Below are 25,766 nucleotides of genomic sequence, written 5' to 3'. Positions count from 1 at the left end.
CTTACATAATCCTTGTCCTGGGAGGTAAATATTAATATTCTTTTTTTGTATATCAGGAAACCAAGGCTCAGGCTAAGAAAAAAACACTTTAGCCAAGTTAGAACTGAAACCTGTGGGAACCGATGTGGTAGATGAGAGGAGGAGTTCAAAAATAAAATTGTCCATGATTCTCTATTGTAATTAACATTATTTTAAAAATGTTTTGGTTTATTGTGCAAGTTGACTTAACTTTATCCTCTTTACAATACAATAAATGCAATTGCAATAAATAAAAGAGGCTGCAGATACAATTCATAAGTGTACATAGACCCTTTTTAAAAAATTCTGGAGCACATCTACTTGTCACCTTATACCTTCTTCAATTATTTTACAGCAATTTTATGGTTTTCTAATTTACCTTGTAGATAGAGTCCCTGATATTTTGCAATGAGTAGTGCTGGAGATGTTGTGCTCTTCAGGAGTGGAACTCAGCTTTAGCAAGAAGGATCTGGTGTGAGATTTGGGAACATTTACCCAGCAGAAAGGATAAAAGAGAGTCCTTTCAAAGTTATATATATTCTTTCCTCTCGTTGAGATGCCATTTTTTTTTGTTTTTCTCAAAGTTATGGTTGGCAGTTAAACATAGTGTGATTTATTCTGTGAAGAGAAGGAGAATAACAGCATTATTGCCACAATTGAAATTTTTATGCCTAGAATTATTAAAGAACTGGAGTCTCTCTTTTTTTATTGGAAGATGAGTCCAATCATTTGAGGCACAAAAATAAAATGTCATACAGTCTGTAGTTTCTTACAAAGAAACCTCTGCATTCTGAAATGCTTTTCCAGAATTTTACTAAAAATGATTGTGGTGTATTTGTTTATTTGTAGGTACTGGTAACATCTGAACATACCAAATCAAAGAGGCAAACTCTTGCGCCATCACTACCACCACATTTTACCACAAAGGAATGTAACCGTATGTGGATACCACGCGGGCTAAAAAGAAAGAGTGAATTACACCTCAGACTGCCCACTGAACGGGATGACGGCCACAGCTGCAGTGGAGACGCCAAAAATGGAGAAGAGTGCCTCCAAAGAAGAGAAACAACAGTCTAAACAGGACAGCATGGAGCAGAGCAATGCTGATTCTGAAGAGTGGATGAACTCTGAAAGTGACCCTGAACAGATGAGCCTTAAGAGCAGCAACAATGACAATTGCTACCAACCTGGAGATGCTCAGTTGAAAAAAAGGGAGATTCCCTCTAAGCCACACCGTCAGCTCTATAGATCACCCTGCTTAGATCATCCAAGCTTCTCCCAGAGCAGCATTCTACAAGATGGGAAGCTTGACTTGGAAAAGGAATATCAAGCCAAGATGGAGTTTGCTCTAAAGCTAGGCTATGCAGAGGCACAGATTCAATCAGTATTGAACAAGCTGGGCCCAGAATCACTTATTAATGATGTGTTGGCAGAGCTTGTCAGACTTGGGAACAAAGGTGATTCGGAAGGGCAGGTCAGCTTGAGTCTGTTAGTACCTCGGGGTCCCAGCTCCAGAGAGATTGCAAGCCCTGAACTGTCTCTTGAAGATGAAATAGACAACAGTGAAAATTTGAGACCAGTTGTCATAGATGGAAGTAATGTGGCAATGAGGTAAGTGTGGTATATTTTTGCTCTTTTAAAAAAGAAAAAAATAAACTTCCTTAAACTCATAGAAATCATCTTCCTTCGCAAAGTGCTATGAGAGGCCCTTGTTTGTTGTCTGTGGCTTGTGCTCTAGTAGGGGGAGAGAGACTAAAATGATCCTGCCTTGGCCCTTTCTCTCTCCCTTGAAATTGTTGGCAATTTATTTTCAGGTACTCTAAAAATCAGCTTAGACATCAGTGATGCTTCAGTAGAGACACAATCATTCAATCTTTGTTCCTCATGGGGTTCCTCTTCCCACATTTGCTTGCCTGGACCAATCATCCTGTGAATCCTGCTTTTGTAACATCATGTGGGGGAGCTTGTGGTAACTCTCAATTGCCATTCTACCAAATTTGGATTCTTTTGCCTGGCTTTGTGATCTAACCTTTCTCTCCTCCCAGTAGGTTGTATTTTTCACACCTACTGCATTTACATCAGTCTTTTTAATAGCCTCATATAAATTATGCTGGTTTCTACCCCCACTTCTTGTGCTTATGTCATTTCCCAAAGTAGGAGTGACCGCCTCCTTATCTTCATACCTGTAGGATGTACTGCCTCCATAAATACCATCATGACTTTTTAAATCCCATTGATTATCTCTTAGCTACAGGACCTATGGTAGGTTGAACAATAGCCCCTGAAAGATATCCACATTCTAATCCCTGGAATCTGTGAATATATCTTAAATGATAAAAGTGACTCTGCTGATTTGATAGTTAAGGATTTAAGATAGGTGAGATTATCCTGGTTTATCAAGGTGCACTCACTGTAATCACACAAGGCCCTTATAAGAGAAAAGGAGGCAGCAGGATAAGAATGAGTAGTAGATGTGATGACTGAAACAAGAGGTCAAATGATATAAGAAAGAAGCCATGAACCAAGGAATGTGGGCAACCTCCAGAAACTGAAAATGGCAAGGAAACAGATTCTTTCTTGAAGCCTACAGAAGCAACACAGCTTTGTGAGAAAATTGATTTTAGAATTCTGACCTCCTAAACTAAAAATAAACAAATTGGTGTTATTTTAAGATACTAAATGTATGGTGATTTTTCTATAGCAGCAATAATAAAGTAATACATAACCAAGAATGCCTTCATACTTTATTTCATATTTTTTCATATAGTTTTTTATTTCATGTCAGAGATCTTCAGGAATCCCACTTCCATTTCTTTTTTGCTTTTTTTTTTCAAAAGCAAAAATAAACTATAGTGACTTCATCAAAATAAAAACCTCCTTCTGTTTATAAGATGAGTTGTCATCCAGCTTGGCTTAAAATTCCCAATGTTAAAAAAAAATTCCCAATGTTTGGGGCTTCTGGGTGGCTCAGTCGGTTAAGCATCTGACTCTTAGTTTTGGCTCAGGTCATCATCTCAGGGTTAAGCATCTGACTCTTAGTTTTGGCTCAGGTCATGATCTCAGGGTCGTGAGATCAAGCCCCACATCAGGTGAGGAGTCAGTTGAGATTCTCTACCCTTATGCCCCTCCCCCACTCTCTCTCTCAAATAAAGAAATAAATCTTTTTTTTTAATTCCCAATGATCAGGAATCTGTTTCCTACTGAGTCTATCATTGCTTGATGAACTTGTTGGAATATAAGACTGTACACAATCAGAACATAAGTAAGAAGCCTTAGACTAACAAGTTTTTCATTTGATTATCCCATTGTCCTTGAAAGCAAGGGTCTTATTTTATGCCTCCCTTGTTTTCCTCACAGCACATAGTACACTATTGGATGCTCCTACAGAGGAAGTAGGGATAGCACAAGTCTTATGAATACTATTACTCTATGCAGGAGTTGCTTAACAGGCTATCTGGAGGTACACTTTAGTATATAGTTATTTAATACTCACAGCAACAATATTTTACAGTTGAGAAAACTAGAGTTCATCAAGGTTCAATGATTTTCTTGAGGTCATTTGATATAGTATAGTAAAATAGCAAAGTGGGAACTTGAATTTAAGTCTTCTGGTTTCAACTGAATTAAATGAAACTAACATTTATAAATATCTGTTATGTTTTTTTTCTTTTTTCAAGTTTTTATTTAAATTCCAGTTAATTAACATACAGTGTTTCAGGTATAGAATTTAGTGATTCATCATTTACCTATGATACCCACTGCTCATCACAAGTGTCAGGCACTTGTGTATGCCTGATTTAATCCTCACTAAAAACCTTACAAAAAGGGAATAATTAGGCTCAGAGAGGTTGAATAACTGCCCAAGGTTATGCCAGCAATAAATGACAATGCTTGTATTAAAATCTGAATCTGACTCCAGTGAATCTTTGACAATATAATGCAATAGTCTGTGACTATTAGTATTATTAAGGATATTTGAGGAACGCCTGGGTGGTTCAGTCAGTGTCTGACTTTGGCTCAGGTTTTGATCTCAGGGTCCTGGGATTGAGTCCCACCTTGGGTTCCCCTCTCAGTGGGGAGTCAGCTTGTCCTTCTGCCCTTCCCCCAGCTCTAATGCTCTCTCTTGCTCTATCTCTCAAATAAATAAATGCAATCTTAAAAGAATATTTAGCATTCTTCCTGGTAGCAGAGAATACATTTACAGATTTCCTTTTCCAAACTTTTAAATCATGGCTGCATAGTCACAAGGTGGGTGAAGTAGGTCAGACATCTCCCCTGTTTCACTTAGGAAAACTAGAATCAGAGCAACAAGAAATTTAAATGATTTGTGCACAATAATAAAGTAATCAGAATGAGGCAGTGGCCCAGTGAAAAGCAGAAGGTGATCTCTATGTTCAAAGGGCCAATGGTAACTCTGCTCTTCTCCTAATAGGCAAAAACTAATTTCTGAGGGTAAGAGTTATGGGATCTGCCAAACTAAACCATCCAAAACACCTTATATTGGACCAGTTTCCCAAGGCCTATACTTCTTTAAGTGTTTTTGTTGTTTTGTTTTGCTTTGTTTTGTTTTGTTTTGTTTCAAATGTAAGGATGATAAGAACCCAGGACTTGTTTGAGGACTTTGACTTCATGGTAATATAAGACCTTCCTTGTCTTTGGACTTCTGTTCGAGGATTGCTGGTTATAAAAGATACTGTAGTATGATTCCTTTGCTTTGTAAGGAATACTGAAGAGTTTAATTACCAAGGTAATTGGTTTCAACATATCTAGTCTATGCCAGTAGCAAACTGTCATACTGATAAGAAGATGGACTTTTGTCTCCTGTAGGAGTTGCTTTGCAAAATTAAAGATTGCTCACCCAATTTAAATGAAGCAAAATAAAAGCAGCACTAAACCTTATTTTTAGGAGCATATTAAAGTAGTGCATAGTGGGCCACATGATTTTCTAAAATTTCCAGCTGTGTCCTTGTTAGTATCTCTTTCCTTTTCTGACTAGATTAGTTACTGATGAGTCCCATTTATCCTGCAATCACATTTCACATGGTCAAAGTTCAGTGCCATAGTCTGCTTATGAACTTGTTAGTGCTATTAATCTAAATATGGCTTCTTTTCCCCATTGGTTAGTTGTAGTTTTATCATTAGATTAGTACTTCCTAGGAGCACCTGGTGGCATACTGGGTTAAATGTCTGCCTTGGGCTCAGGTCATGATCCCAGGGTTCTGGGATCAAGCCCCACATGGAGCTCCCTGCTCAGTGGGAGCTGACTTCTTCCTTTGCCTCTCCCCCTGCTTATGCATGCCCTCTCTTGTTTTCTCTCTCTCTCTGTCAAATAAATAATAAAATCTTGTTAAAAAGATTAAAACTTCTTAGACAAACTATATATCAACATCTACTATTTCTCAGTGTGCTATGTAAGCCTGCATTGAAACCATGATGCTTTGTTCCTTGTCTACAACATTTGCTTAACATTTGCAGTAGTGTATAAATTGATTTATACACAGGTATAAATTGATTTATATATTTGGGTATTCCCAAGTTGGGGGCATAAATATTTAAAACTGTTAGATCTTCCTGATGGAGAGACCCCTTAATTATGATATAATGCCCTTCCTCATCTCTTGTTCCACTCTGTTTTAAAATCTAGTTTGTCTGAGATAAATATGGCTATTTCAGTTTTCCTTTGACATCCATTAGCATGATAGATAGATCTCCATTCCCTTACTTTCAATCTGCCAGTGTCTTTAGGTCTAAAATGAGTCTCTTTTAGGCAGCATATAGATGGATCTAATTTTTTAATCCATTCTGCTAACCTATGTCTTTTGTGTGGAACATTTAGTCCATTAACATTCAGAGTGATTATTGAAAGATACGAATTTAGTAAAGTTGGCATTTCTGTAGATCGTCTCTATTCCTTTCTAGTCTTTGTTGCTTTTGGTCTTTTATTCCCCAAAGAGTCCCCCTTAATATTTCTTGCAGGTAGGTTTACTCGTCATGAACTCCTTTAGTTTTTTGTTTTTTGTTTTTTTGTTTTGTTTTGTTTTGTTTTTTTTGTCTGGGAAACTTTTTACCTCTCCTTCTATTCTGAATGACAGACTTGCTGGATACAGTATTCTTGGCTACACATTTTTCCCATTCAGAATGTTGAATATATCCTGTCACTCTCTTCTGGCCTGCTAAGTTTCTGTGGATAGATCTGATGCCAACATGATGTCTTCCCTTATAATTTAGGAACTTTTTTTTTTTTTTACCTTTGCTGCTTTCAGGAGTCTATCCTCATCTGTGTATTTTGTGAATTTGACTCTGATATGCCTTGGCACTAGCCAGATTTAATTTAGTGGGGATTCTCTGTGCTTCTTGGATTTAGATGTCTCTGTTCTTCCCCGGATTAGGGACATTTTTAGCTATAATTTACTCAGATAAACCTTCTGCCCCCTTTTCTCTCTCTTCAACTTCAGGGATCCTATGATATGAAGTTACTGAGTTCCCTAATTCTAACTTATAATCCATTATGTTTGTTTCCCTCTTCTTTTCAGCTTAATTATTTTCCATAATTTTATCTTTTATATCACTGACTCATTCCTCTTTTCATTCATCCCTCCTTGCCATGTCATCCATTTTGGGTTGCAACTTGTTTATAGCATTTTAAATTTCAGTCCAAGTAGATTTTATCTCTTTTATCTCTGCAGTAAGGGATTCTTCTATGCTTTTTTTCAGTCCCAGTAAATATCTTTATAATTTTTTAAGTGCCCAGTTTAGATGTCGTAATTATAATTGTATTTATGAAATCCTTGACTATTACTTCCAATTTCTGTTCTTTTGGGGTGAATTCCTCTGTTGTTTTTTCCCAGACTATTAAAAAAAGCTATATCCTAGGTGTGTTTTGGTCTGCATGTTACAAGAAACTAGATCTAAAAATAAAAAATCTATTTAAAAATGTATAAATATATATAATTTTTAAAGAAAAAAGAATTATAAAATTAAAAATTAAACAAAATAAAAATAGAAAGGGAGCTATTTCCCTTAGCACTGAAGGTTTGCTCTATGATCAGTAGAATTCATACCGGTGAGCGGTTTGTACTTGTCTTCTGGTGTGGGGACCCATTACACTGATTCTCAGACCTCCTTTCTCCATTGAAGATGCACCTACTGGATGTAGGCTTGTGAAGCTTGGTGTAAGCAGCTCCATTTTCCACGTGATGGTGCTATTTACCTCACTGAGGTCTGTCCTTGCTTATGGGTGGGATACAAAATGGCGGCCTAACCCCACATTCACTCCTCCCGGAACTTGGAGTTTATGTCCCCCACTCTCCCCTCTTGTGTTCCCGACTTCCATCAGATCCCTGCCTTTCCCTTGTCTTTGTCCAAACCATCCACCTTCCAAGCAGCACTGTGCTGTGTTTTTTCTTAAGCACATTGCTGGGTTTCAAAACTCCAAATTTTAGGGACTCTTATGGTGCAGGACCCCCAGTGATCCTCTGGGAGAGGGCTTTGCTGTGCTTTTGCCATTTGCCAATCCACCCCAGGAAAGTGGATGCATCATTGGGCATCGGTTTGTTTATTGTAAAGTGAAGCCAAAAAGCTGGCCCCCGGGGCTCACTGCCCTCAGGGGGCATCCCTGCTCCTGTGGCTGGGAACAGTGAAGCATTATCGATAACACCAGTTCTTCTTGCTACACAGAGGGTACTCATACCATGCTGTTGGTTCCTGAGTCTCCACTCTCCTTACCCAGTGGAGCACCTTTAGGCCAGGCACAACCCTGGCAATAGTGGACTTCTAAAACCCAATTTTGTGTTCCACTGCCTATAATACCTTGTAGTAGTCTCTATAAGCAGGACTCCCTCCCCTCCACAGCATCTGTAGTTATTATCTCCCTCAAATCAACTCTCTATACCTCTTACCTTCCAGAAGGTGGTTGCTTTTCTACTCGTAGACTTGTAATCTTGTTCTCTTGGTCCTCAGATTGATTTCTTGGGTATTCAGAATGATTTGATAGTTATCTAGCTGTATTTGAGGGACAATGCAAGTTTGGGGGCCACCTACTCCTCTGCCATCTTAACTTCTCCTGCCATTGCTTTTCCTTGTGTTACTTATGCAAACACTTGTAATGTAGGGTGAGATTTTCTAAGCTGGCTGTCAGGAATCTTGCTGGCTCTGCCACCACCAAGCTGGACATCAAGTGTTTCCCCCCCTCCCTCTCCCCCACCGTATCCTAGAGGATGAGTGTAATCTCCTCTTATGACTACTTTTGCTGCATCCCAAAGGTTTTGGACAACTGTGTTTTAATTTTCATTTGTGTGCATGTATTTTTTTTTCTTCTTTCACTTCCTGATTGACTCATTCATTCTTTAGTGTTCTTTAACCTGCATGTATTTGTGATCCTTCCAGATTTTTTTCTTGTGGTTAACTAAGTTTCATAGCATTGTGGTCAGAAAATATCCATGGTATGAATCTAATCTTTTTGTACTTGCTGAGGTCTGATTTGTGACCCAGTATGTGACCTATTCTGGAGAATGCTCTGTGTGCATTTGAAAAGAATATGTATTCTGCTACATTATGATGAAATGTTCTGAGCATATCTGTTAAGTCCATTTGCTCTACTGTGTTATTCAAAGCCATTTTTTTCCTAGTTGATTTTCTGCTTAAATGACCTATCCTTTGATGTCAGTGGAGTGTTAAAAGTCCCCTATTATTACTGTATTATTCTTAATGAGTTCCTGTATGTTTGTCATTAATTGTTTCATATATTTGGGTGCTCCCAGGTTGGGGGCATAAATATTTACAATTTTTAGATCTTCTTGTTGGATAGTCCCTTTTACTGTTTATATAGTGCCCTTCATCTTTTGTTACATTCTTTGGTTTAGAGTCAAGTGTGTTTGATATAGATATGACTATTTTTCTTTCTTTTGTCATCAACTTGCATGATAAATATTCTTCCAGCCCTCACTTTCAACTTGCAGGTGTCTTTGGGTATAAAATGAATCTTATGTAGGTAGCTTATAGATGGGTCTTGTTTTTTTATCCACTCTTACACCCTATGTCTTTTGATTGAAGTGTGTTTTTTTTTACATTCAGAATAATTATTGATAGATATGTATTTAGTGACATTTTCTTTCTTACTTAGTCATTGTTTCTAGAATTTTTCTCTGTTCCTTTCTAGTCTTTGACACTTTTGGTCTTTTCTTTGCACACACAGAGTCCCTTTTAATATTTCTTGCAGGGTTGTTTTAATGGTCACAAACTCCTTTTGTTTTTATTTGTCTGGGAAACCATTCATTCATTCATTCATCCATTCATAAGAGACTCAGAGAGAGGCAGAAACAGGCAGAGGGAGAAGCAGGATCCCCACTGGGAACCTGATGCAGGACTTGCTTTGCTGGACAGAATATTCTTGGCTGCAGATTTTTCCCATTCAGCATATTGAATATTAATGCTACTCACTTCTGGCTTGCAAAGTTTCTGTGGAGAGATCTGTAGCTAGTATTATGGTTTTTTTCCTGTAAGTTAGGGATTTATTTTGTCTTTCTACTTTTAGGATTTTTTCTTTATAAATCTATTTTGCAAATTTAACTACAATATGTATTGGCATTGGCCTGCTTTTGTTGATTTTGATGGGAGTTCTCTGTGCCTTCTGGATTTGGATGTCTATTTCCTCCCAAGATTAGGGAACTTTTCAGGTATTATTTCCTCAAATAAACCTTCTGCCCTCTTTTCTCTCTCTTATTCTTCTGGGACTCCTATAGTATGAATGTTATTATATTTGATGGAGTCACTGAGTTCCCTAAGTCCAGCAAGGGGCAGCTGCAGAAAATGAAGGACTCTAGATGATGTGATGGATTATCTTGTTAACAACACACCTCTCAACTGGCTGGTAGGTCCCTTTTATCCTCAGCTGACCGAATCTCAGAATGCTTAGGACCAAGGTGCACAGAAGGACACAACCAGTCGGGAGGTCCAGCAGCCTGTGGACAGAACACATTAAAGCTGTTCTTGGTGCAGCAGGCCACATGATACTTTTGTTATGTTGAAATTAACCTGCTAGGCAACTCTGAATTGGGGAAGCAGCTAGCTAAAGATCCTCAGTTGTAGTCATTTCTAACTGGATTAAGAGCTTTACAATTTTTGGCATTAGCAGATGAGTTCTTGTTTACCTGGCTGGTAAGAAAAGAGTGATAGGTTGGTCAGCCTAGCCAGGACTCCCAGAAAGTTTCAATGAATTTATGGCCTCATCCTGTTAACATTGTTGCTGTTTTTTTGTATTGAATAAAAACACCCTCATGTGAGCTGTGGTGTAAACTGTTCCTGTCTGGTCTGAGCAGGCTTCATCTCACTGGTTTGTCTCACAAAGCATGCCTGTATGACTTTAGGGTTTTTTTTTTCATGAAGGAATGTGCCCTATGAATTCAATAAAATTCACTGCAGAATAGATCAAGTCTAAAAAAAAAATCTGTTCCACGTACTCCTGCAGGGTGGCTGCACACAGCTCGATGGCAATGTACTGAACTGCCGGTCCCTCTCTGTGCAGAAGTAACGAATCACATTGGGGTGCTCATCTGATTCTCGAAGCAGCTGGACTTTTTTTTGTTTGTTTGTTTTACCCGAGGAGTTTATTTGAGCAGACTTGGGCACCGGCAGGCTCTGCATCTAAGAGAAGGTGTTGGGCCTCTTGGTGGTGAAGCATGGCTTGTGCTGACGACGCAAGACCCGATGGGGCAGTGGGAACTTGATCTTGGAGTCATGGAACTGCTTGACCGCTGGCCAGGGGCACTTGCTGACTGCAATCTCCTCCACCTTCATGATCTGGATAGAGTGGGCCCGGGCATGGTGTCGGGCACCCATGTCTCAGTAGCACTGTGTTGACGGCGCCTGTGGTGGTCAGATCCCGGTATTCCCGGTACATGTTGTGGGTGCCACTGTGTGAATCAGTGCAGCCAGATGCCGGAGTTCTTCACCCGCAAGGGAGATTTCTCGAACACCTGTCCACAGTAGACAATTTCTCCAGAAGACTTCTTCATCTTCTTCAGTTGAGACACAAAGTACCAGAAGCGGGACTTGGCGACAACATGATTAGGTGCAAAGATTCACATCCGATACAGGGGCGGAGTGCGACATTTAGGGGTGGGCAGACAGCGCTCTACCACCTTGTACTCTCGCAGCTGTGTTCTGTCATTCTTCTTTCTCTATTTTTTCAGCTTCATTATTTTTCATAATTTTATCTTGTATATCACTAACTCATTCCTCTGTTTTTTCCCTCCTTGTGATCATTACATCCAGTCTCAAATATCAGATATTGCATTTTTCATTTCTGTATGTTTTTTAGCTCTTTTATCTCTGCAGTAAGTGTCTCTCTGATGTTTTCCATGCTTTTCTCTAGCCTGGTTACTATCCTTATGACTGTTGCTTTAAATTCTGCATCAGGTATATTACTTATCTCTTTATTAAAAAAATACTTATCTGTTTCAATTAGATCTCTGGCTGTGACCTTGTTTTTTCTTTTGGTGTGAATTCCTCCACTATTTCTGCATTATGTCTAGGTCTCTGTCTTCTCTGTGTTAGAATTGCCTGTTATTTTTTTTTCTGCTCCCGAGAGTAATGACTTTATGAAGAAGAGGTTATATAGTTTCCAGGGCCTGGTGCTTCAGATAATGTCTCTGGTGTGTGCTGCATCCACCCTGCTGCTGTGTTTTGGCCGCTTTATTCCTCAGGTCAGCAGTCTGTAGAGGCTTTCTTTGCCTGCAGTGGGCAGTGTTTGTACCTTAGCTACAAAGTAGTGAGTTTTAACTAGTTGTACTCTGGTCTGATTGCTAAATGAGACCTAATGCCTCTTCCACTAGAACTGAAACTTTGCCAGTCTCTGTAGTCAGTAGATGTGGTGTATGCAGAGGTTTCTGGGGAAGGGACCCATTGTGCTGGTACTTAGGCACATTTGCCTGAGAAAAGCAGTACGAGCAGAGTGCAGGGGGGCAGGACTTGGTGTAAACAAGTTAGGCAGCCACTGTTAGTGCTGTGTTGTTTACTGAAATTGGTTTATGCTGAGGGTGGAGTAGGTTAGCATCCTTAGGTCTCTGTTCCAGCCAAGTCCCCTGACTTCTAAAACTCCAATCCTTGATCTCTGCTGGTTACAAACACTTAGAAAAATAAGCCTCTGTCATTTTCCCAGCCAACAGTTTTGGGAAAGTGTTCTCCTTGTGCATGTCCTTGTGCATTCCACTCTATCTTGTCTTTCTCTGTGATCAGGGCTCCTTCTCCTCCCAAGCACCCATGATGTTTCTCCTCTAGACCATGCCTCTGCATTTCCTACCTTCCTCAGTGTGATCTCTTCTCTCCCTCTAGTTGTACAGTTTGTTCTGTTAGTCCTCTGTCAAGTTGATTTCTTGGGTATTCAGAATGATTTGATAGATATCTAGCTGTGTTCAAGGGACAAGGCAATCCTAGGGTCCTCCTAGTATGCTGTCATTTTAGGTCCGCCCCCAACATGGGTTTGTTTCTGGGATTCTATTACATTCTATTGATCTGTGTCTAGTTTTGTGCCAGTACCATACTGATTTGATTTGATTGCTGTTGCTTTGTAGTATAGTTTGAAATCTGGGATTGTGATTATCTCCAGCATTGTTTTTCTTTTTCAAGATTGCTTTACCTATTCAGGATCCTTTGTGTTTTCATCAAATTTGAGAATTACTTGTTCTAGTTCCATGAAAAACACTGTTAGTATTTTGTTAGGGATTGCATTGAATTTGTTTGGGGCAGTATGGATATTGTAAAAATGTTCATTTTTAAAAAGATTTTATTTATTTATTCATGAGAGACACAGAAAGAGAGAGGCAGAGACATAGGCAGAGAGAGAAGCAGGCACTATGCAGGGAGCCCAATGTGGGACTCGATCCCAGGACCCCAGGATCACGCCCTGTGCCAAAGGCAGGGGCTCAACTGCTGAGCCACCCAGGCATCCCAAAATGTTCATTTTTTCAATCCATAAACACACTACTCTTTCTGTTAATTTATGTCACCTTTAATTTCTTTCGACAATGTTTGACAGTTTTCATAGTGAAGGCCTTTCATCTCAGTTAAGTTTATCCCTACATATTTTGTTATTTTTTAAAGATGTTATTTATTTATTTATTTATTTATTTATTTATTTATTTATATGAGAGAGAGAGAGAGAGAGAGAGCATGGGGATAGGGAAGAGCAGAGAGAGAAGCAGACTTCCTGCTGAGCAGAAAGCCCAATGAGGGGCTCAATCCCAGGGCTCTAGAATCATGACCTGAGATGAAAGCCAATGCTTAAACGACTGAGCCACCCTATTCTTTTTGATACAATTATAAAGGTTTTTTTCATACTTTCTGTAGTTCATTATTAGTGTATAGGAGCACAACAGAATTTTGTATATTGATTTTGTATCCTGCAATTTTTTTGCATTCATTTTGTTAGGTCTTTTGTTTTTTCAGTGGAATATTTAGGGTTTTCTACATATAGTAAGTATCATGTCATCTGCAAATAGTGACAGTTCTACCTCTGGTTTACCAATCAAATGCCTTTTATGTTTTTTCTTGCTAATTACTGTATATACGGCTCCCAAGCTATGTTGAGTAAAAGTGGTGAGAGTGGACATCCTTGTTTTGTTCCTGATCTTAGAACAAAACCTCTCAGTTTTTCACCACTGAGCATGATGTTAGCTGTGTTTTTCATATATGGTCTTTATTATATTGAGTTGCATTTCCTCTACATCCACTTTTTTGAGAGTTTTTTTTATCATAAATGGATGATAAATTTCATCAAATGTGTTTTCTGCATCTATCGAGATGATCCTATAATTTTTATACTTTGTTAATGCAGTGTGTCAGTTGATTGACTTGCAGGTATTGAACCATCCTCAAATCCGTGGAGCAAATCATAGAAAATCAGGATGTATGATCTTTGTAATGTTTTGTTGAATTGGTTTGTTAATATTTTGTTAAATATTTTTGCATCTACAGTCATCAAAGACATTTGCCTCCATTTTTTTCAAGTGAATTTGTCTCATTTTCATACCATGGTAGGTCTAGACTCATAGACTGAGCTTGGAGGCATTCCTTCCTCCTCAATTTTTTGGAATAGTTTGAGAAGAATGAGTATTAACTGTTTAAAATTTTGGTACAATTCACCTATGAAGCCATCTGGTCCTAGACTTTATTTGCTGGGAGGCTTTTGATTAACGATCCAGTTTCATTACTAGTAATTGGTATCAGATTTTCTCTTTCTTACTGATTTAGTCATGGAAGATTTCATGCTTTTAGGAATTTTTTTGACTATGGTTGACACACATTACATTAGTTTTAGATACACATCATAGTAATACAACAACCTTAAAGATTAAACTATGCTTACCACTGCTGTAGCTACTATCTGACCACAGATACATTATCATTGTATTACACTGTATTGAGAATATCATTGACAATATTTTTAAATTGTTTTTAATTCCAGTTATCATACAGTGTAATATTAGTTTCAGGTGTGAAATGTGGTTATTTAACACTTCCATAGAAACATCGGGGTGCAGGTGCCCCGGCGTTTCATTGCATCTGAATCTTCGGGGTAAATCCCTAACAGTGCAATTGCTGGGTCGTAGGGCAGGTCTATTTTTAATTCTTTGAGGAACCTCCACACAGTTTTCCAGAGTGGCTGCACCAGTTCACATTCCCACCAACAGTGTAAGAGGGTTCCCTTTTCTCCGCATCCTCTCCAACATTTGTTGTTTCCTGCCTTGTTAATTTTCCCCATTCTCACTGGTGTGAGGTGGTATCTCATTGTGGTTTTGATTTGTATTTCCCTGATGGCAAGTGATGCAGAGCATTTTCTCATGTGCATGTTGGCCAACTGTGGAAGGAGCCTCGGTGCCCATCGAAAGATGAATGGATAAAGAAGATGTGGTTTATGTATACAATGGAATATTACTCAGCCATTAGAAACAACAAATACCCACCATTTGCTTCAACGTGGATGGAACTGGAGGGTATTATGCTGAGTGAAGTAAGTCAATCGGAGAAGGACAAACAGTGTATGTTCTCACTTATTTGGGGAATATGAATAATAGTGAAGGGGAATATAAGGGAAGGGAGAAGAAATGTGTGGGAGATATCAGAAAGGGACACAGAACATAAAGACTTCTAACTCTGGGAAATGAACTAGGGGTGGTGGAAGGGGAGGAGGGCGGGGGGTGGGGGTGAATGGGTGACGGGCACGGAGGGGGACACTTGACGGGATGAGCACTGGGTGTTATTCTGTATGTTGGTAAATTGAACACCAATAAAAATTAATTTATAAAAAAAAAAAAACAAAACAAAACAAAAAAAACACTTCCATACAACACCTGGTGCTCATTATAATTATACTCCTTGTATAATCCCAATCATCTATGCAATTTATTCCCCACCCACCTCCCCTCTGGTAATGTCAGTTTATTCTCTTAGTTAAGTATATGTTTCTTGGATTACATCTCTCTCTCTCTGTCTCTCTGTTGGTCTGTCTCTCTCTCTCTCTCTCTTTATCCCCCATATTCATTTGCTTTGTTTCTTAAGTTCCACATATGAGTGAAATAATATGGGATTTGTCTTTCTCTGACATATTTTGCTTAGCATAACACTGTCTAGCTCCATCCACATTGTTCCAAATGGCAAGATTTCATTCCTTTTTATGGCTGAGTAGTATTGTATATGTGTGTGTATACCATATCTCTTTTTTAAATTTTTTTTTATTTATTTATGATAGTCACAGAGGGAGAGAGAGAGAGGCAGAGACACGGGCAGAGGGAGAAGCAGGCTCCATGCACCGGGAGCCCGACGTGGGATGCGATCCCGGGTCTCCAGGATCGCGCCCTGGGCCAAAGGCAGGCGCCAAACCGCTGTGCCACCCAGGGATCCCCTATATACCATATCTTTATCCATTCATGAGTCAGTGGGCACACAGGTTGTTTCCACAATTTGGCTATTGTAGATAATGATACTATAAACATCAGGGTGCATGTATCCCTTTGAATTAGCATTTTGGTATTCTGTGAGTAAATATCTCCTAGTGCAATTGTTGGATTGTAGGGTAGTTCTATTTTTAACTTTTTAAGGACCTCCATACTGTCTTCCAGAGTAGCTGGTCATCCTGAATGGGAAAAAAATGGAGAGATTTTTCTCTATGATCAGGAACATGACAGGGATGTACACTCTCACCACTGTTATTTTTTTTTTGAATAAAGATTTTTAAAAAAAATCTTTAAAAGATTGAAAAAAAGAAAAAAAAGATTGATTGATGGACTAATTGATTGATTTATATGAGAGAGTTGAGAGTGGGAGAAGGGTTAGAGGAGGAGGGAGAAAGGAAATCTTAAGCAGGCTCCACACACAGCACGGAGCCTGACCCAGGGCTCAATCTCACAAACTTCAGATCATGACCTGAGTGTCAAGATTTGGACACTTAACTGAGCCACTCAGGCACCCACACTACTGGTTTTCTTAAGATCTTATTTATTCATTCATAAGAGACAGAGAGAGAGAGAGAGAGAGAGACAGAGAGACAGAGAGACAGAGACACAGGCAGAGGGAGAAGCAGGCTCTATGCAGGGAGCCTGATGAGGGACTCCATCCTGGGACTCCAGGAACACGCCCTGGGCTGAAGGCAGGCGCTAAACTTCTGAGCCACCCAGGGATCCCTACTGTTGTTTAACATACCAATAGAACACCTAGGTGCAGCAATCAGGCAACAAAAAGAAGTAAAAGGCATCCAATTTGGCAAGGAAAAAGTAAAACTTTCACTATTTACAAGTGACATGCTACTCTATTTAGAAAACTTGAAAGATTCCACCAAAAAACTGCTAGCACTGAAAAATGAATTCGGTAAAGTCACAGAATACAAAATCAATATACAGAAATCTGTTGTACCTGAATCTTTGGGGTAAATCCCTAACAGTGCAATTGCTGGGTCGTAGGGCAGGTCTATTTTTAACTCTTTGAGGAACCTCCACACAGTTTTCCAGAGTGGCTGCACCAGTTCACATTCCCACCAACAGTGTAAGAGTGTTCCCTTTTCTCCGCATCCTCTCCAACATTTGTTGTTTCCTGCCTTGTTAATTTTCCCCATTCTCACTGGTGTGAGGTGGTATCTCATTGTGGTTTTGACGGGCACTGAGGGGGACACTTGACGGGATGAGCACTGGGTGTTATTCTGTATGTTGGTAAATTGAACACCAATAAAAATTAATTTATTAAAAAAATAAAAAATAAAAAAAGAAATAAAAAGAAATCTGTTGCACCAACAATGAAGTACCAGAACGAGAATTCAAGGAATAAATCACACTTAAAATTGCACCAAAATGCATGAGATACCTAGGAACAAACCTAACCAAAGAGGTGACTTTGGTTTTTATTCTGGTGGAATAAACCAACTTTGGTTTATTCAACACTTTTATTCTGAAAACTATAAAGCATTGATTAAAGAAATTGAAAAGGGCACAAAGTAATGGAAAGACATCCCATGCTCATGTTTTGGAAAAACAAAAATTATGAAAATGTCAATACCAGACAAAGCGATCTACACTTAAATGCAATCTTTCTCAAAATACCTATATCACTTTTCACAAAACTAGAGCAAACAATCCTAAAATTTCTATGGAAACACAAAAGATTTCAAATAGCCAAAGCAACCTTGAAGAAAAAAAGCTGGAGACATCATAATTTTGGACATCAAATTAGACTGGAAAGCTATAGTGATAAGCTATAGAACAAGTGTGGTACAGGTGCAACAACAGACACATCAATCTATAGGACAGAATATAAAATCCAGAACGGACCCACAACTATATGGTCAATTAATTTTTGACAAAAGAAAAAAATCCCCAGTGGGAAAAGATAGTCTCTTGATCAAATGGTGTTGGGCAAACTACATGGCAACCTGCAAAATAATGAAACTAGACCACTTTTTTACACGATACACAAATATAAATTCAAAATAGATGAAAGACCTAACTAAATGTGATACCTGAAATCATAAAAATGCTAGAGGAGAAAACAGATAGTAACCTCTTTGACATCAGCCATGGTAACTTCTTTCTAGATGTCTCCTGAAGCAAGAGAAATAAATACAAAAAATAAACTATGAGAACATCATCAAGATAAAAAGCTTCTGCACAGTGAAGGAGAAAAAAATCAACAAAATTAAAAGGCAACCTAAGAAATGGGCAGATATTTGCAAATGACATATTTGATAAAGTGTTAGTATCCAAAATATATAAAGAATTTATAAAACTCAACACCCCAAAAAGAATAATCCAATTAAAAAATGGGCTAAATACATGAATAGACATTTTTCCAAAGAGATACAGATGTCCAGCAGCACATGAAAAGAAGCTCAAAATCATTTATCATCAGGGAAATACAAATCAAAAGTAAAATAAGATCTCACATCTGTCAGAATGGCTAGAGATAACACAGGAAACAAATGTTGGTGAGGATGTGGATAAAGGCGAACTCTCTTGCACTGTTGGTGGGAATATATAAACTGGTGCAGACATTCTGGACTGTGTTTCTTATGGTGTGCCTTTTATTCCCATGACTTATTCATTCCGTAAACGGGAGCCTATATCTTCTAGTCCTCTTCACCTATGTTGCCTAACACCACACCTTCTCCCATCTAGAAATAATAGCTTGTATTCTACATTTATAGGTCTTTTTTCTTTGTTTATTCACTTGATTTGTTTTTAGATTCCACATGTGAGTGAAATCACATGGTGTTTCTCTTTCCCTGTTTGATCTATTTCAGTTACCCTAATACCCTCTTGGTCCATCTATGTTGTCACAGATCCTTTTTTATAGCTACATAATATTATCCATTATCTATCTATATCTATACCTATCTATATCTATCTTCCTCATCTGCTATATCTATACCTATCTATATCTATCTTCCTTATCTATCTATATCTATATCTATACCTATCTATATCTATCTTCCTTATCCCATCTACTGATGGACATTTGGGTTGCTTCCACATCATGGCTTTTGTTTATTTTTTAAAATCAGATTTTTATTTGCTACCGATCTGTATAAGTTCTTTATTTAGTTTGGATATTAACACCTTAACTTCTCCTATTTATAAATATCTTCAGCCGTTCAGCAGGTTCTCATATTTTTGATGGCTTCCATGCTGTGCAGAAACTTTTCATTTTGATATAGTCCAAATACTTTATTTTTGCTTTCATTTCCCTTGCCTGAAGAGACACACCTAGAAAAATATTGCTACACCTGATGTCAGAGAAACTATTACCTGTGTTCTCTTCTAAGCTTTGTTGGTTTTAGTTTTCACATTTAGGTCTTTAATCCATTCTTTTATTTTTGTGCATTGTGTTAGAAACTGATTCAATTTAGTTCTTTTACATATATCTCCCCATTTTCCCCAGCACCACTTATTGAAAAGACTGTCTTAGTGTCTTCAACAAATGTCTTTGGGAAAATTGGACATCCACATGTAAAGTATGAAAATAGACCACTTTCTTACAACATACACAAAAATAAACTCAAAATAGATGAAAAGACCTAAATGTGAGACAGGAATCCGTCGAAATCCTAGAGGAGAATACAGGTAGCAACCTCTTCGACCTCAGCCATAGCAAGTTCTTACAAGACATGTCTCCAAAGGCAAGGGAAACAAAATAAAAAATGAACTATTGGGACTTCATCATGATAAAAAAAAGCATTTGCAAAGAAAAGGAAACAGTTGACAAAACCAAAACACAATTTACAAAATGGAAGAAAATATTTAAAATTGTCTTACCAGATAAATAGCTAGTATCTAAGATCTATAAAAACTCACCAAACTCAACACCTAAAAACCAAATAATCTAGTCATGAAATGGGCAGAACACATGAACAGACATTTCTCCAAAGAAGACATACAAATGGCCAACAGACATGTGAACAAATGTTCAACATCATTCAGTATCAGGGAAATACAAAGCAAAACAAATATTGGCAAGGTTGTAGAGAAAGGGGAACCCTCTTACACTCTTAGTGGGAATGCAAACTGGTACAGCCACTCCGGAAAACAGTATGGAGTTTCCTCAAAAAGTTAAACATAGAGCTACCCTATGACCCAGCAATTAAATTACTAGTTATTTAACCAAAGGATAAAAACTTAGTGATCCAAAAGGGTACCTACACCGCAAAGTTTATAGCAGAAATGTCCACAATAACCAAACTATGGAAAGAGCCCAAATATCCATCAACAGATGAATGGATAAAGAATATATCCAATATATATATATATTGGAATATTACTCAGTCGTCAAAAAGTGAAATCTTACCATTTGCAATAACATGGATGAAACTAGAGGATATTATGCTAAGTCAAATAAGTCAGTCAGAGAAAGACAAATGTATGATTTCATTCATATGTGGAATTTAAAAAAGAAAACAAATGAACATATGGGAAGGGAAGGAAAAATAAAGTAAGGTGAAAACAGGCAAACCATAAGAGACTCTTAACTATAGAAAACACAGGGTTGCTGGAGGAGACATGGGTTGGGGTATGGAATTATTGGATAATGAGAATTAAGGATAACACATTATGTAATTAACACTGGGTGTTACATGCTACTGGTAAATGACTAAATTCTACCCCTGAAACTAATAATACACTATATGTTAACTAAATTGAATTTAAGTAAAAAATTAAAAAGAAGATAAACTACAAAGCTGTAGTAATCTAAACAGTACAGTATTGGCACAAAAGGAGACACATAGATCCATGAACAGACTAGAGAGTCCAGAAATAACCTGACACTTATATAGTCCATGAAAAATGAGGAGAGACTATACAATGGGAAAAAGACAGTCTTTTCTTATTTAAAAAATTATTTTTATTTCCAGAATGGCTGCACCAGCTTCCTTCCCACCAACAGAAGGTCCCATTTCTCTGCATCTTCACCAGCATCTGTTGTTTCCTGAGGTGTTGATGTTAGCCATTCTGACTAGTGTGAGTTGGTAACTCCTCATGGGTTTGAATTATATTTCCCTGATCCCAAATGATGTTGATCATCTTTTCATGTGTTGCTGGGCATTTGTTTGTCTTCTTTGGAGAAATGTCTATTCATATATTTTGCCCACTTCTTGCTAGGGTATTGTTTTGTTTCCCTTTGAGGGGTTTGAGTTTGATATATTCTTTATAGATTTTTAATACTAGTCCTTTATCTGATATGTCATTTGCAAATATTTTCTGCCATTCCATAGGTTGTCTTTTAGTTTCATCGATTGTTTCCTTTACTATGCAAAAGCTTTTTATCCTGACGAAGTCACAATAGTTCATTTTAGGTTTTGTTTCCCTTGTCTCTGGAGACTTGACTAGAAAAAAGTTTCTGAGGCTGAATTCAAAGAGTTCGCTGCCTGTGTTCACCTCTAGGATTTTGATGGATTCCTGTTTCATATCTAGGTCTCTTTCATTAATCTTGAATTTATTTTTGTGTATGGTGTAAGAAAGTGGTCTGTTTTCATTCTTTTGCATGTGGCTATCCAGCATTCTTTTTTTTAAATTTTAATTTTTTATTGGTGTTCAATTGGCCAACATATAGCAAAACACCCAGTGCTCATCCCATCAAGTGCCCCCCTCACGCAGTAACCCCAAACCCCACCCACCTCCCTTTCTACCACTCCTAGTGATTTCCCAGAGTTAGGAGTCTCTCATGTTCTGATCCCTTTCTGATATTTCCCACTCATTTATTCTCATTTCCCCTTTATTCCCTGTCACTAATTTTTATATTCCCCAAATGAATGAGACCATATAATGTTTGTCCTTCTCCAATTGACTTATTTCACTCAGCATAATACCCTCCAGTTCCATCCACGTCGAAGCAAAGGTGGGTATTTGTCATTTCGATTGGCTGAGTAATATTTCATTGTATACATATACCACATTTTTTTTAAATAAATTAATTTTTATTGGTGTTCAATTTACCAACATACAGAATAACACCCAGGGCTCATCCCATCAAGTGCCCCCCCCCAGTGCCCGTCACCCATTCACCCCCACCCCCCCAACCCTCCTCCCCTTCCACCACCCATAGTTTGTTTCCCAGAGTTAGGAATCTTTATGTTCTGTCTCCCTTTCTGATATTTCCCACACATTTCTTCTCCCTTCCCTTATATTCCCTTTCACTATTATTTATATTCACCAAATGAATGAGAACATATAATGTTTGTCCTTCTCCAATTGACTTACTTCACTCAGCATAATACCCTCCAATTCGATCCACGTTGAAGCAAATGGCGGGTATTTCTCGTTTCTAATAGCTGAGTAATATTCCATTGTATACATAAACCACATCTTCTTTATCCATTCATCTTCCGATGGACACCGAGGCTCCTTCCACAGTTTGGCTATTGTGGACATGCTGCTAGAAACATCAGGGTGCAGGGGTCCCGGCGTTTCACTGCATCTGTATCTTTGGGGTAAATCCCCAACAGTGCAATTGCTGGGTCATAGGGCAGGTCTATTTTTTAACTCTTTGAGGAACCTCCACACAGTTTTCCAGAGTGGCTGCACCACTTAACATTCCCACCAACAGTGCAAGAGGGTTCCCTTTTCTCTGCATCGTCTCCAACATTTGTGGTTTCCTGCCTTGTTAATTTTCCCCATTCTCACTGGTGTGAGGTGGTATCTCATTGTGGTTTTGATTTGTATTTCCCTGATGGCAAGTGATGCAGAGCATTTTCTCATGTGCATGTTGGCCATGTCTATGTCTTCCTCTGTGATTTTCCTCTTCATGTCCTTTGCCCATTTCATGATTGGATTGTTTGTTTCTTTGCTGTTGAGTTTAATAAGTTCTATATAGATTTTGGAAACTAGCACTTTATCTGATACGTCATTTGCAAATATCTTCTCCCATTCTGTAGGTTGTCTTTGAGTTTTGTTGACTGTATCCTTTGCTGTGCAAAAGCTTCTTATCTTGATGAAGTCCCAATAGTTCATTTTTGCTTTTGTTTCTTTTGCTTTCGTGGATGTATCTTGCAAGAAGTTACTGTGGCCAAGTTCAAAAAGGGTGTTGTCTGTGTTCTCCTCTAGGATTTTGATGGAATCTTGTCTCACATTTAGATCTTTCATCCATTTTGAGTTTATCTTTGTCTATGGTGCAAGAGAGTGGTCTAGTTTCATTCTTCTGCATTTGGATGCCCAATTTTCCCAGCACCATTTATTGAAGAGACTGTCTTTCTTCCAATGGATAGTCTTTCCTCCTTTATCGAAAGTTAGTTGACCATAAAGTTGAGGGTCCACTTCTGGGTTCTATATTCTGTTCCATTGATCTATGTGTCTGTTTTTGTGCCAGTACCACGCTATATTGGTGAACACAGCTTTGTAGCACAACCTGAAATCTGGCATTGTGATGCCCCCAGCTGTGGTTTTCTTCTTTAAAATTCCCCTGGCTATTCGGGGTCTTTTCTGATTCCACACAAATCTTAAAATAATTTGTTCTAAGTCTCTGAAGAAAGTCCATGGTATTTTGATAGGGATTGCATTAAACGTGTAAATTGCCCTGGGTAACATTGACATTTTCACAATATTAATTCTGCCAATCCATGAGCATGGAATATTTTTCCATCTCTTTGTGTCTTCCTCAATTTCTTTCAGAAGTGTTCTGTAGTTTTTAGGGTATAGATCCTTTACCTCTTTGGTTAGGTTTATTCCTAGGTATCTTATGCTTTTGGGTGCAATTGTAAATGGGATTGACTCCTTCATTTCTCTTTCTTCAGTCTCATTGTTAGTGTATAGAAATGCCACTGATTTCTGGGCATTGATTTGTATCCTGCCACGCTACCAAATTGCTGTATGATTTCAAGAAATCTTGGGGTGGAGGCTTTTGGGTTTTCTATGTAGACTATCATGTCATCCGTGATGAGGGAGAGTTTGACTTCTTTTTTGCCAATTTGAATGCCTTTAATGTCTTTTTGTTTTCTGATTGCTGAGGCTAGGACTAGCAGTAATATGTTGAATAGCAGTGGTGAGAGTGGACATCCCTGTCTTGTTCCTGATCTTAGGGGAAAGGCTCCCAGTGCTTCCTCATTGAGAATGATGTTTGCTGTGGGCTTTTTGTAGATGGCTTTTAAGATGTCCAGGAATGTTCCCTCTATCCTGACTCTTTGAAGAGTTTTGATCAGGAATGGATGCTGTCTTTTGTCAAATGCTTTCTCTGCATCTATTGAGAGGATCATATGGTTCTTGGTTTTTCTCTTGCTGATATGATGAATCACATTGATTGTTTTACCAGTGTTGAACCAGCCTTGTGTCCCGGGGATAAATCCTACTTGGTCATGGTGAATAGTTTTCTTAATGTACTGTTGGATCCTATTGGCTAGTATCTTGTTGAGAATTTTTGCATCCATGTTCATCAGGGATATTGGTCTGTAATTCTCCTTTTTGGTGGGGTCTTTGTCTGGTTTTGGAATTAAGGTGATGCTGGCCTCATCGAGCGAATTTGGAAGTACTCCATCTCTTTCTATCTTTCCAAACAGCTTTAGTAGAATAGGTATGATTTCTTCTTTAAACGTTTGATAGAATTCCCTTGGGAAGCCATCTGGCCCTGGACTTTTGTGTCTTGGGAGGTTTTTGATGACTGCTTCAATTTCCTCCCTGGTTATTGGCCTGTTCAGGTTTTCTATTTCTTCCTGCTCCAATTTTGGTAGTTTGTGGCTTTCCAGGAATGCATCCATTTCTTCTAGATTACCTAATTTATTGGCGTATAAGCTGTTATAATATGTTTTTAAAATCGTTTGTATTTCCTTGGTGTTGGTAGTGATCTCTCCTTTCTCATTCATGATGTTATTAATTTGAGTCTTCTCTCTCTTCTTTTTAATAAGGCTGGCTAATGGTTGATCTATCTTATTAATTCTTTCAAAGAACCAACTCCTAGTTCTGTTGATCTGTTCCACAGTTCTTCTGGTCTCGATTTCATTGAGTTCTGCTCAAATCTTTATTAACTCTCTTCTTCTGCTGGACATAGGATTTATTTGCTGTTTTTTCTCTAGCTCCTTTAGGTGTAAGGTTAGCTTTTGTATTTGAGTTCTTTCCAGTTGTTGAATGGATGCTTGTATTGCGATGTATTTCCCCCTTAGGACTGCTTTTGCTGCATCCCAAAGATTTTGAACGGTTGTATCTTCATTCTCATTAGTTTCCATGAATCCTTTAAATTCTTCCTTAATTTCCTGGTTTACCCTTTCATCTTTTAGCAGGATGGTCCTTAACCTCCACGTGTTTGAGGTCCTTGCAAACTACTTGTTGTGATTTAGTTCTAATTTCAAGGCATTATGGTCTGAGAATATGCAGGGGACGATCCCAATATTTTGGTATCGGTTCACACCCGATTTGTGACCCAGTTTGTGGTCTATTCTGGAGAAAGTTCCATGTTCCCTTGAGAAGAATGTGTATTCAGTTGAGGTTGGATGTAAAGTTCTGTAGATATCTGTGAAATCCATCTGGTCCAGTGTATCGCTAAAAGCTCTCTTTTCTTTGGAGATGTTGTGCTTAGAAGACCTATCGACGGTAGAAAGAGCTAGATTGAAGTCACCAAGTATAAGTGTTATTACCTAAGTATTTCTTCACTTTGGTTATTAATTCGTTTAAATATTTGGCAGCTCCCACATTCGGGGCATATATATTGAGGATTGTTAAGTCCTCTTGTTGGATAGATCCTTTAAGTATGATATAGTGTCCTTCTTCATCTCTCACTGTAGTCTTCGGGGT

At 38.3% G+C, this 25,766-nt stretch overlaps 1 protein-coding gene and 1 pseudogene across 1 annotated transcript in view; one reads left to right on the top strand and one right to left on the bottom strand.

Moving 5' to 3' along the window:
• The first annotated feature begins 1,021 nt into the window (after window positions 1–1,021).
• Window positions 1,022–25,766, top strand: part of ZC3H12B (zinc finger CCCH-type containing 12B) — a 71,887-nt gene continuing 47,142 nt past the window's right edge. Inside the window, exon 1 of the mRNA XM_055338687.1 lies at window positions 1,022–1,629. Coding sequence (XP_055194662.1) covers window positions 1,022–1,629 — 608 coding nt within the window. The remainder of the gene's footprint in view (window positions 1,630–25,766) is intronic.
• LOC129517625 (60S ribosomal protein L18a-like) overlaps window positions 10,660–25,766 on the bottom strand; it is a 32,205-nt pseudogene continuing 17,098 nt past the window's right edge.

This window comes from Nyctereutes procyonoides, unplaced genomic scaffold (assembly GCF_905146905.1).
Source record: "Nyctereutes procyonoides isolate TBG_1078 unplaced genomic scaffold, NYPRO_anot_genome, whole genome shotgun sequence".
NCBI lineage: Eukaryota > Metazoa > Chordata > Mammalia > Carnivora > Canidae > Nyctereutes > Nyctereutes procyonoides.
The sequence above is the reverse complement of the archived record's forward strand: the minus strand, read 5'-3'. Positions and strand labels throughout refer to the sequence as shown.